This window comes from Aptenodytes patagonicus, chromosome 7, assembly GCF_965638725.1.
Source record: "Aptenodytes patagonicus chromosome 7, bAptPat1.pri.cur, whole genome shotgun sequence".
Classification (NCBI taxonomy): Eukaryota; Metazoa; Chordata; class Aves; order Sphenisciformes; family Spheniscidae; genus Aptenodytes; species Aptenodytes patagonicus.
The window spans coordinates 11014425-11027465 of record NC_134955.1 but is presented as its reverse complement, the minus strand read 5'-3'; the positions used below and the strand labels follow the sequence as shown (position 1 = coordinate 11027465).

The 13041-nt window shown below is 38.3% G+C and overlaps 1 protein-coding gene across 7 annotated transcripts in view; it reads left to right on the top strand.

Moving 5' to 3' along the window:
• The window catches only part of TEAD1 (TEA domain transcription factor 1), a 162415-nt gene extending 150139 nt beyond the window's left edge, over positions 1-12276 (top strand). For all 7 annotated transcript variants that reach the window (XM_076343957.1, XM_076343956.1, XM_076343955.1 and 4 more), the window contains 3 exons: positions 3658-3798; positions 5265-5417; positions 6417-12276. In XM_076343957.1, the coding sequence (XP_076200072.1) occupies positions 3658-3798; positions 5265-5417; positions 6417-6530 (408 nt within the window). In that variant the 3' untranslated portion in view covers positions 6531-12276. The remainder of the gene's footprint in view (positions 1-3657; positions 3799-5264; positions 5418-6416) is intronic.
• Positions 12277-13041: the final 765 nt, after the last annotated feature.

Sequence of the window (13041 nt, the reverse complement as noted above, 5' to 3'; positions counted from 1 at the left end):
ATCTAGTCTTGCCTCTTCTGTAGTATAGGCGATGAACGTCACTAAGTAATGTCTGCCTCCAGACAATAAGCCTACTTGACGTAGAGCATCCTTGTTAGTTAGATATTTAGCTTGGTTAAAAAAGACCCCAAGTAATGGTGATTCCATCACATTTGAAAATTATGCTAGCAGTTCATTGCCATCAGCGTTACCAGCCTCTGCCTTGTTTCTCATTTAGCTTTTGCGTAGCTTTAGCTTTCTGTCTTTTAATGTCCTTTTCTGCAAGATTTAATCTATCAGAAGACTCTTCCCCATGTAGCAACTTGTAGGCTATGACAAAGTCGTGGAAAAACTTCCCTTGGAAAAAGTAAGCAGTTGGAGTTTCATTAGTCATTCACTACAAAGGATGTTTTCCAGACCTGAAATCATTCTTGTAACTCTTTTCTGAATGCTTTCCAATTTTCCAACATCCTTTCTAAAATGTAGACACAAAAACTGGAATCAATATTGTAGTAAGGAGCCTGCTAAAACTGAATACCGGTGTAACACATCACCTTATTCCTGCTCAAAGCTACATCTACAAATCTCGTAGCCGCAGCAGTGCCCATTTTTAGCACAGCCTTTTTTTTTTATTTGGTAGTCTCATAACCTTTTGGGGGTGGGCGGGGAGAAATCCCCTGAATTTTAATTGTGACCCGCTTTTGTCAGTTCAAGAAATACAATTTTGCTCTCAGGTGTATGTGTTTAGACGAACCCCTTAATATGTAAGCCATAACAATATAATTAGCAAGTCTTTCACCATCATTTTTTAATCAAAGTTTTGTATTTTACCAGAAGTGATAGTCTTTCCTTCTTTTCTAAAGGTATTCAGCATGGAACAAAGCTTTCAACACCTGGTTCAGAATACTTCCTTGATGTGACAATCCCCTCTTCGCAATGATACGCACTCCTTCCTAGTGTTCATGTACTCGGCCTCTAGTGAAAAAATTTGAACCCAGTCTGAGGGGCAAGATTTGTTATAGTATGTGAGAACAGACAAAATTCTTTCAGTATTAAAAGAGGCTTTGGTGAAGCCTTCATTTAAGAGTATTTCCCGTTGCCAACTCTTATGATTTTTATGTTGGTGTTACACTTTTTAGAGGAGTCTTAAAGCATCAGCTCTCAGCTGTTTGTAATTAGTTGAACATGAAAACTGTTGTTTAAAAGGAAAAGTCTGTCTTTCCTTGAAAACACCTTTATTGTGTCCTAGACTAAAAAAAAAATCAAATAGCAAATAAAGATAATTCACGTCTATATTACCATCATGGGACTTTTGCAACAATGTTGTGATTGCATAAGAGTAAATCGTGACATTTGAGTGATAATTTCAAGCATTCTTCATTCAAACATCAGGGCCCCAGCCTGTATTTTTTCTATACACAGGACCCCTGGTGATTTCAGCAAGAGTTGGAAGAGCTGTGGGAGTGATCAACAGGGTGCCAGATGGCCGCATGTGTTACTTTTCCAGGTTAAATGTCAGCATGTAAATACAACAATTAGAGTTTTCTTTCAGTGGGCTTCAAAATCAGAAGGCAGCAGATAAAAAGTTATTCTTATTTTTTAACTTTGTAAACAATTGTTATTGCAGCTTGAAATGCAAGGTCTATGCTGTTGACCCTTTTGACAACATGAAATTGTGAGGAGTATTTTAATTATGATTTCTTGAATATTTTGTCCATATCTGAAAGGAAAAAAAAGAAATTGTTTTGATAGTAAAATTGTAATTGTGGTAGCAGCAGGAATAACCACTTTTTAAGAGATTACTATTGTTGTTGTTATTTACAACAATGCAATTGTTTTATCAGAAATCCCTATTCTTCAGAAATTCCAGTGGAGCAGCTGTGGCATGGCTGATGGCTGCTACAGTTTGTCATGTTTAGTTGTTTGTCATGTTTCAATTGCAAGCCAGCTGTGATGGCAAATTTCTTATTTACTATTAGCTTAGAACAATTTCTTACAGCTCACTGTGAACACACTGCTTTAGATGTACATTAAACATTAGCTGCTGACCTTATGCAAAACATGTGCAAGAAACAAGGTGTAATAGCGATAGGATTTCTTTCTGTTATGCAAAATACATGACTATAGGGCTGTTTGTGTTACCATGTGTAAACCTCAGGAGACTTCTCCACTGATTAATTTACCAAAGCCAGCCTGAAGTAGACCTATGTCTTCTCCGTACCACAAGCTAGCTCAGTATGTGCTATTATCAGCATATTGCCTCAGAATGTTGTACCACAAATAAGGACTGTAGACACTAAGTAGAATTAATGAGTTGCTGCCTAGTTAAAAATTAAATAGCAGTTACAAATGACCTGAACTGTAGTGAAGGCAGGATTATAAATATTCCACACTAACTAGTAAATAAACATACCTGTAAACTGGGTTTTTAAAAAGTCTCAAGGTAGACATGAAAGTATCTTGTCAAAATTTTTCTGTTACATTTCTCTATTAGCAATAAAAACAAGCAGAGCTAGACTTGCAAGTGAAACAACTGCGGAAGTGCATTTCCCTCCTAAAATGCTTGTCTCAGAGTCAGTTAAAACTTCAGATGATTCTTCGATGTTACGCTGCAGTAGCTGATCAGCTATTTCCACATAAAAAGAAAATCCTGCCCACTCTCTCCTTGGGCACCAAAGATGTCAGCAGAGCTAATGCCTGAATCAACAAATCCAGCTGTGGATATCCCCAGACTCTGCCTATATCCATATTAGTGCTCTTTTTAAGTTGGAGGCTTTTGAAAATGGATTTATGATGACAAAGAGCACAGTGGCAGAACAGCTTCAGTGCTGCTGCAGGCCTGGGGAGGCCGGATTCAGCATGTGACCTGTGCTGTTGCTTTGTAGCCAAATTAATCATGCTGTGCACAGGACTTGGATTTGGATATAAATAATTAAAGGTAGCACTGTTCCTCGCTTGATCCTGCAAGTCTCAATCTCTGTTGCTAGAAATCTAAGGCAGCTGGAGAGTTATTCAGGCTGCAGAAAAATAGTGAAAGAAATCAAATCCTTTCAGTAATATTTTATTGGTGCGGTAGGCATGGCTCAGTGCGCACACAGCTCGTGTGAAGCCTGTGAGTTGTGTCACACAGCTCCGTGAAGTCAAGTATTTTGCTGAATCAGGGCCATATGGCTTGACAGAGCCTTATCAGAGATCGATTTCCTGTTGCGCAGCTGTCTCCCTTTGCCGTGAGGATTTCATTGCTTTAAGAAAGGAAAAGGAGAAAGTGAACTATGGCCTCTCGGGAGCAGGATGGCTCGGTTGAATTTGAGGCCGCAGGGCAGGTTCCCTCCAGAGGAGTCAGCTCTGGAGCCAGGCTCCTCACAGGTGATCATTCCCTTTCCTCCAGGGACTTCATCAGCTATCTGCCACACAAGAACATCACCTGTAGCCCAGAGAAATACTGGGGGTTTTTTGTTGTTTAAAGTTTGAAGAAATTGCGGCTTCCCTAAGGTTTTCACTGCAACAATTAGGCAGGTACTTTCCTGACAGACTTCTTCCACTGTCACTCTTGTCACTGTAAAACTCCCCCCTCTCTCCCTCATTTCTGAAAAGAACGGTGAGCTAATTACAGCTTATGCTACTGACATTGTCAAATGAAAAATAAAACCTTCAACATCTATTACTTTTTCCCAACAGGCTGATTTAAACTGCAACATTCAAGATGATACAGGAGCGTTTTATGGAGTCACTAGTCAGTACGAGAGCTCAGAAAACATGACAATCACCTGTTCCACCAAAGTCTGCTCATTTGGAAAGCAAGTAGTAGAAAAAGTAGAGGTGGGTGTTGTGATGGGATGTGAGATGATTCTCTGGTTCCCTTTCATTTTAATTAGGGTTTTCTCTCTCTTGTCTTTACTTTGCTCTTGTCTGTCTTTTCCTTCCTTCCTGAAATTTTCCTTCCCAGCAGTGTTTGGGTTCATTTTAAATCACCGTGTGAATGGTGACACTATAGTTAAGTAAAATCCTAGTTACCTGTTGCTTTGGAGACCCTCCTCCACTCTGCCTGTGGCACCCTTCAGTGGGGAACCTGCAGCTGACATCAGTGCCACCTCCTCCATCGCCTGGCAGAAAAAAGCTGAAGCAAAAATGCTTTTGCTCCCATTTCCAAACACTTGGCCAGCCACATAGCCTGTTTGGAACCATACTACAGTGACGAGCTACCCTCTATCATCTAGATTTTTTAAACATTTTAAAGCCGTGGATGGTGTGCTATGTTTCATCTATACCCATACTTATTTTATGTTATTTTGTGCACAGAAAGGCATGCTTTCCCCAGTGACCAGAAGCTTTTGAATACAAAGTTGCATATTTTCTTAACATGCAAGGGCCTTTATTTATTTTTTACCTTTTCTTTTCTAAGCACAGAACTGTATCGAGTGGTCAGGTAGCTAGTTGGTTTATTGTACAATGGTGCTGCAGTTGTTTAACTTGTCTTCTGTGTACTAAGCCCCACACCCACATCTGTTATCTGCAATGTAGTTTTTGTACGGGTATTTTAGCCTAGAGCTGCAGGTTGAGTCTTTATAGATGTCCTGGTCACTGTTCATGTCATTCTTATATTAAATATGTTTTCTGTGCATGGTGACCATAAAAAGGTTTTCCATCATTTCTATTATTCCAAGCTTAGAGAAAGCCAAAAAAACCCACAAGCCACGGAGTAGCTCATCTGAGCAATTGGTAGCTGGGCAGCAGGTATCCAAGAGTCACAGGGTTACCCACCCTCACCCCTTGTGAGCCCCTGCAATCTAAATCAGTCTGGTTTTCTTCTGACTGTAGTCTTGCATCTTTCCGTAATTCATAAATTGCCTATTAAATCATGCAATAATATAGCTATGTTTATATGTGTATATTTATGCATAAATACATGAGCTTATTTTTGCTATTCCCTTTGCAGACAGTTGCCTCAAAACTACTGTAGAATCATCTTACCACAAAGTCTTCTGCTTAATTCATTTTTACTTGACTTGGACTTACCTTTGCGTAATCCTCATCCGTTCAGTTTTTTAATTCACAGGTTAGAGAACAAGTAGTGATATTATAACTTTTAATAATTAAGGGCCCTTGAATTTTTAGCAAAGCACTGCATAGCTCAGGCAGGGAGTTAGCAAGTAGGCGTGTGTGTGTGAGAGCCACTTTCTCTTTTTTCTGTCTACACAAAGAAAGAAAAAAACAGATTTAGTATTCACTTTTTTGCTATTTCTGAATTATCTTATTCTAAATGCTCTTTTTTTTTTTTTTTTTAGACTGAATATGCAAGGTTTGAGAATGGCCGATTCGTGTACAGAATAAATCGCTCTCCAATGTGTGAATATATGATCAACTTCATACACAAGCTGAAGCATTTACCAGAGAAATATATGATGAACAGTGTGTTGGAAAATTTTACAATTTTATTGGTATGGACTCACTTTTTATTTTTCCATTTCTAAAAAACTCTCAGGCTTTGTATGGCTTGCTTAACTTGTAATATTTAGAACCAGTTTCCGAGTCCCTTAGTCATGTTGCTTACCAAACAAATCATCCCATTGACTTCAGAGTAATACTCTTGGAATTGTGCACTACAGACGCTAAGGATGAAAAGGCTAAGCTGGCTGAGAACATGAACAAACACCTTTGTTACTTTCCGAAAATTCAGCTTACTTCTCCTTTTTTCAATGCAAGTCTCTGGTGTTTGTAGCAAGCCTGAGGCAGTAACTTTGAACCATCCCATTCATCTAATGTGTTCTTACAGAGATGCCAGTTATAATACTGCAAATGTCAGTGGTGTTAATTAGTTCTTGGGCCAGGAAAGCATGCAGTAATGGGTACACCCAACAGGTGATCTAAAGCATGAAGAACGGTCCACACAGTGGCCTTTAAGCCAGTTTCATCCAGTTACCCAGCTTGCTTTCACTGTGGCTTTGCAGTGGCACCTCAGACGAGCACTTAGAGCCATGCGCTGCTGCTGCTGCTACCATAGTATTCGGGCAGGACTAACGGCTGGCGGCATGGGGAAGAGGTAGGGCTGTGAGCACAGAGCCATGTGCACCCCGCTCAGCTGCCTTTTGGCAAGTGAACACAAGGTGACAAGGGTGTGCTGGTTTCCCTTTGCTGAAGTGGGGCTCAGGTTGAGGAAGGCTGAGCCAAGACCACATGATGGTGCCTCATGGTCAAGCAGCCAAGGTGGGATGAATCTCAGGGCCCTCCGCTGCGAGCTACAGCCCTGTAGCTCAGCCCCCGAGCACAATCTGTGAGCGCAGTCATGGAGGTCAGTTTAAATTGCCAAAGAGAGAGGACACACATTTCAAACAGTCACATCTAAAGATTGTCTTTAATGAAGCCAGTCATTTCTTGTTTTGGCCCTGGTGTTTCCAAGTTTGTAATATACTGTCTACCTCTTCCTTCCCCTCAAACAGGTTGTAACAAACAGGGATACACAAGAAACCCTGCTCTGCATGGCTTGTGTATTTGAAGTGTCAAACAGCGAACATGGAGCACAGCATCATATCTACAGGCTTGTAAAGGACTGAGCAGTTATTTATATATACACTTCATTTCACTTCTTTATCAAAACACAGACTGTAAACCTCAACACTAAGTGGCAGTGCCTCTGGCCCAACTTTCACCCACATTTTTCTAAATCCTGTTTTAGTGAAGTAATTTTTAATGTGTTCATATATAATTGTAGCTGTGAAATTCTGGTACAGTTGTAAAAATTATTTCTAAAACTAAGTGTTCTTCAAATTTGTAAACCACAGTTCTTTGGGAAGACTGTATTTAAGAACCTAACGCCTCTGTCTGTGGAGGCCTATTTTTAATTCTGATAGAAAAATGTATGACAGAGCATTTGCCATGGGGAAAAACTGACAGCATTTATAAGAATTTATTTTGGGTTTTTTTCCAACATGAAATACTTGTTTTACAATGCAAGTGAAATTGAAATGAATCTTTAGCTATAACTGTAAATGAGTACACAAAGTTAATAATCTTTATAGAATTATCTTTGTAACTAATTAGGGTGGAAGATATGGACGAATGTAATTCACTAAATTATTTTTTAAAATGAAACGTTTTTCTGTTTGAAACCAAATGAAAAATATAGCCTTAAGAAATGCCTGATAGAAACAGACAGGTCCTAAAATTAGGCAAATTTTGTATTTTTTTCTCAACGCTAAAACTAATCTTCTAATCCATTAAACTTTCAAACAGGTATTGCAGAGAAAGAAAACATCATCCCTTACCCCTAACATATCTAGTGTATTTTAAAAGAGTATAAAGTTGTATTGTACTAATATGAAAATTTGATTATTTAATGAAAAAGATGGCTCATTTTGCAATAAGTAGGTAAATACTGAAGATTTAGACTCACATTATATGTAGTCTTGTGTGTGCAGTTATATTTTATATGGACAACTATGTTTTCTAATACGTTGAGTGAAAAACTTGCAACTGAAATTAACAGATGAATGGAAACAACTGACATTGCGACAGCATTGAGTAATTCGTAAACTGAAAGCAAAACACTAATGTGTTTGAAAGAAGAATACGTACACCTCTGAAAGGATCAACAGCTTTAATATCTATGAGACGCTAGAAAATCACAACCAACATCAGGCAAAGAAGACTGGAAAGTGGAGATTTTTTTTCTCCTTTTCCTCTTTATCATGGTGCTCTTACACCTCTCCCAGTTGTCTCTCCAGTTCCGACTGGCGAAGACCTTATCTGAAACAAACGCGTTCGTACCACGTGGGGTCTGATGTCCTTTTGCATCCGGATGTGGTAGCATTCATCCTTCTGACATATTCAGGGAAGACTCCAGGAAGTGAAGTACAGCTGGAGACATTTTAATACTGTAAGGATTCAAACCATGGATGTGGGTGTGAGTGATTGTCTGAGGTACGCACATGTGAGAGAAGTAGTCTCATTCCTCCTGGCTACGCCAGAGAGTGTTGCTCAGTTTCTTTTCTTGTGCTGCACAGCCAGCACTGCCCCTCAGTTGCCCAAGCAGCAGTTGTTTCAGCAGGTGCTGGGCCAACAGCGGGTTCTCACACAAAACATTTGTCTGAAAGGCTGAGGGCTGCCCGGCCAAGCACAAGCCACCTTAAAGATCAGTCATGAGGTATCGGCAAAGAGTGTTCTTGGGAAGACCTTTTGCAGTCCTGAATCAAAGAAGTTAACTTTTAGCAGGTCCCTCCTCCCTGCCCTTTACCAATATGTGCCCATGCACAATTTAAGTCTAGAATTTACTCCCAGGCACAGTGCTGTAGTCTTCAAAAAAGCCAGTCATTTTTTTTATATTACATTTCTGCATAGTACCCTCTGTTATAATTGCCCATTGTTGAATTATCTAGACTAGAATGTAGCCTAGATGAGGCAGCAGGTTGCTGCACGTCTGCGTCAGACCATGTTCATACTTAACACTGGTGAGGACTCAGGTTAGAGGACGATACAAACATCACTGAGGGGAAGGGCGACTGCTTAAATTCCTTAGCCTGCCTCTGATCTAACTCTAGTAGGTGGATGATTGCTGTGATGTCTAGCTGTTACCTGCTTGCGGATATTAGGGCTGATGATCTTTCGGTTTATATTCCGTGAACTGAACAGAGAAATATGTCCATAGTAAGGTCTCTTTTAACACTCATTTTTAACACTAACAATCACATCAGGAAAAGCACTGCATTGTAACAGCCTAACGGTAGCCCTTTATTCTAAGCACTTGGTGTTACAAGTCAAAAACTACTTTTGTTTTATTTTGTTCTAAAGTTGTCTTTTATTTAGGGTTTGAATTGTGGTTTTGGTGATTTTATTTTTTTTTTTTTAAATAACAAGCAAACTCTTTGAGGCATATAAAGTATGTAAGTCAATTTGCAAAACCAGGTACAGTTTTTTTAATAGAATCTGGCACACTACATATGCCATAACCATAGGGTATAAAAAGTCACGATGTTTATTGGTGTTCACATATGTAATATTAGGGAAACTACTTCCATCGTCTTTTCTTTACACTTCTGTAAATGATCCATACCCTGTATATGTTAATTCTTAAAAGCCTTAATCCTTCAACTGTTCAGTGTGGGGTGTGTAGTCCAACAGGCTGCCTGTAAACTGTGAGCTCTTTTGTAAGCTGGAAGTACTTATCTTGTTACTGTTACTTTTTGTAGGAACCTTTTAATTGAGAGCTGCCAAAGCATTACAGTATGCAGTGCCTTAGCATTATATTAGAAGTACCTTCAGCCTCTTAACATAAATTTTATATATTGTTTTATTAATTGGTTCCATTTTTTAAAATACCTGTATTTTTTCCCACAGAAACGCTCTATGACTGCTTGGTCTAAACCAACCTTCTGTACAAGTCAGTCCCATTACTACGCAGTTAAATGTCTATACCAAAAGGAAAGGTGACAGATTCTTAGTTCTCCGTGAAAAGTGAATTGTATTAATAAATGCTGCCTTTTTAAATTTCATGACCAAATAATTAATTGTGACTCTTCTGCACTCTAGCATGAAAGTGCCTTTGGTTTGAAATTCCAGCTTAGAAAAGTGCTGCCATAATAATGACAATTTGTAGAGAGACCAAAAATATTTAGTTATCACCGTAATGCCTTTGGTTTATTGGAATAAGTTGAATCTACAGGCCTCCATTCACAAAAGAGCACCGTTTATAGCAAAGTCATTTTGCTAATGATCAACCTGCTGAAGAATAATCTACTGTTTGCCATTTCTGACAGCACTGCAAACCAGCAACTGATTTGTCTGTGATATAAAAATGAAAACGATTCACGTTTGTATTCTCTTCATCCAGTTGTGCATCTGCATAATGAGAGATCCATATACTGCAGAATTTCAGGCAGTGGACAAATGTGACTTTATTGTTCTCCTCTAATAATATTTCCGTATATGTGAAGATTTTTTGTTTAGACAGAAGATTTTGTTTACAAAGTTGTGCATGCTGAAAGTCAGATGCATAAAAGAAGATGAAAATGGGGAACAGACAATAGCTAGGGTAAATCCAATTGTGTGGGTTTAAGCATTGAAATGTTGAGTGTGAGCGTTGTGGATGAAGGTGCTGTTAGAGAAACTCTGGCCAGCACGATTCAAAACACAGGGTTGTTTTGTTTTGTTTTTCTCCCAGATGATGTCCTGGAAAAAAAAATTAGCTCCTCTTAATAATGTCTCTGTATTTGATACCTTCTGTGAACGGGGGCCATACTGTACACTACAAATAAAATCGATGGGAAGAGGAGCAAGACTTTAAGAAAATGATGTTAGAAAGAACAAATATCAGCAAAACCAAAAGCTGTCAGAGGGATTATATAGTTGTGAATACAATTTTAACTTGATTTTTAAAGTATTTGATGAAAACTAAGATTAACTTTTTATATATAGAAATATTGTGACACTGTGTGGTAAATATTGTGATAATTCAAGTTCCCTGTCTCTAAAATATTATTTTTGTTATTCCTTCAAGGTCTAAATCTCACTTACCTCTATAAGACAAGTAATCCTGTTGAACTCAATGAGACTGAGGTAGGGCAAAGACACTTTCGCCCCACAAGTAGAGCATATCTTTTCAGTTATTACCAAACGTTTCAGCTGTACTAGTCAATATTTGTGAAAAACTACACTTCTGTCTCATTAAAATGTTAAAATAAGCATAACGGTACCATTTGGGGCTGTTAAAAATTACTACTAACAAATGTAGTTTTACTTACTTGAATTCCAAAATGATTTTATTTAGGTACTGCACCACTATTTTGAAGGAATTGCAGATATAATGCCTGTTTCTCGCTTTCCCTTTCTACCGCAGCTACAGCTCACTAAGTTTGGCAGTAGCTTCTTCCGTTAAAACCTCCACGGTATAGGCTATTTGAAATAATGAAGGGTGTACATTAATGTTGAATGTAAGTAACTGGCCAGTTCAAGGCAGATACAACATTTGACGTACTAATCCATATCTATTTATTTTTCCACTGCAAGTCCTAGGGCATACTCGCTTTCTGAAGCAGTTCCCCTTACAGTTTTCCTGGATCACTCAATCAGTCATACTGAGAAAGCTTTTGTCTAGCCTTTACTTGACCCATACTGATAGACGTACCCGGTCACGCAGCAGATGTGTATAATAGAGTCCGGTTTTGTACTTTTCTCAGGATGATCTCTTTCCCCCTCTTATCTTTCATAACGAGATGTTTAGCCCCCTAAAAAAGATTGAGGCTGGATAAGTCAAAGTACAAGAAACACTTTGGACATCTTCATCTTTTAACTTTTCAGGTCATTCTTGCTGAGATCATGTAATTAGTTTTAGTGTGTAAATTAAATCTTAAATGCACTCAGTTGACTAAAAGGAGATGGATCCCTGTTACCTCCTTACAGAATACGTGTTTTTGTTTTTGTTTTGTTTTGTTTTATGGGCCTCTGATTCAGGCTCATGACTGCAGACAAAAAATACAATATGTGCCTGAAAAAAAAAAAAGACAAAAGAATTTTATAACATTGAAAACCTGAATAGCCTTTAATTCTTCAGTACATTTTATGTAAAACAGGTTGGGTTTTTGTTTTGTTTTGGGGTTTTTTTGCCATGTGCATTTGTTCACATTTGTAAATGACTTAATGGAATTCTCACTTTATGTTTATTTGTGTAATGTGTATAAAATGGGTTTGTGACTTAAGCATATTCATATATGGTCAGTGGTTACTTTAATATTGTACTGCTGCTGGTAACTTTTGATGTAGAACTTGCCTTTTGATGATAAAGTACCTCTAGGTTAGACAGGGAGGGAAGGCTCTTTGAAAAAAGTGAATGTTCTCCAATGTTTTCTTAACATATTTGCAGAAGCTTTCAAAAGGAGTTTCAGTCAAACCTCTTGGCAGTACAGTATTCTTGTATTTGTTATTGTCTGTGTGTAGGTACTGGTACCTTTTTTTGTTTAAAAATGTTTTAAGTGTTGGCTTTAAAGTGAATTTATCTTTAGTATGATAGTAATATGAAAATTATAGGTTTTGTGTGCAGAGAATTTTTTTATAAAGTGCTTTGTAAAAAAAAAATGTATTCTAGCTTTCGCGGTACATATGTGTGATAACTTTAATATCCATGACAGTTAAGTGCAATTATTTCATCACTCTAAAAATGCTATTTTTGTGTCGGTTACTGCAGGTGTTTTCATGTCTTTGCAAAGTGACACATTTTGATGCCTTCTTGATAAAGTGGTAGAATTTTTGTAGCTTTCTAGAAACTTTGTATTCATACAGTATCGATTGAAAATAAAGAAAATGAAAGTGTTTTGTGCATTTATCTTAATCTCTTACGACAATCTCTTTTTTTAATGGTGGATGCAACTTTCAAAAGCATTTTCCAAAGTAGCACAAGGCCAGACTTGCAGCAGTATCTGTGTACCTCCCTGAAGGTGCAACGGACATCCAGCAGGATTTACAAAAACCTGTAGGGATGGCACTCAGGGCTGGCACATCTGGAAGCTGTGTTCAACAACGAGTCCATATGCGTCCTGGCATTTTATCAACAAGAAAGGTGACCATCTCTACCCTGTATGTCTTCCTAAAGAAACAGTGGTGGATTTTTTTGAAACACCATTTAAACCATACTATTTTAATGGGAAAAGCCACCCATCCCTCTTTATTCCAGAAGCAGGAATGACCTATTCAAAATCTGACATAATAAATGGTATCAAATACATCCCTAACTTGGCAACTAGAACTGACTGAGGAACACAGTAGTTATCTGAGGTTGAGGTGTTTCTTCCAAAAGGACGCTGAGCTCTGTGGGAGCTGAGGTCCTAAAAATGTGACATTTTTCAAGAGACTAATTGCTAGTTTTTCTTAAACCACTTGCCCCTCAGCTAGCAGCTGTACCTGGTATGATGAGAGGATGAAACAGGATCAACTTGCCTGCTGCATTTATGAAATGAAACCACCTAGCCAGGAAAAAAAAAAAAGAAAAAGAAGAAAAGAAAAAGAGAGTAAGAGGGATATCCTGGATCAACTGAAGTTAATGGGAACATGACCAGGACTTGGCAGGGAGAAAAACAA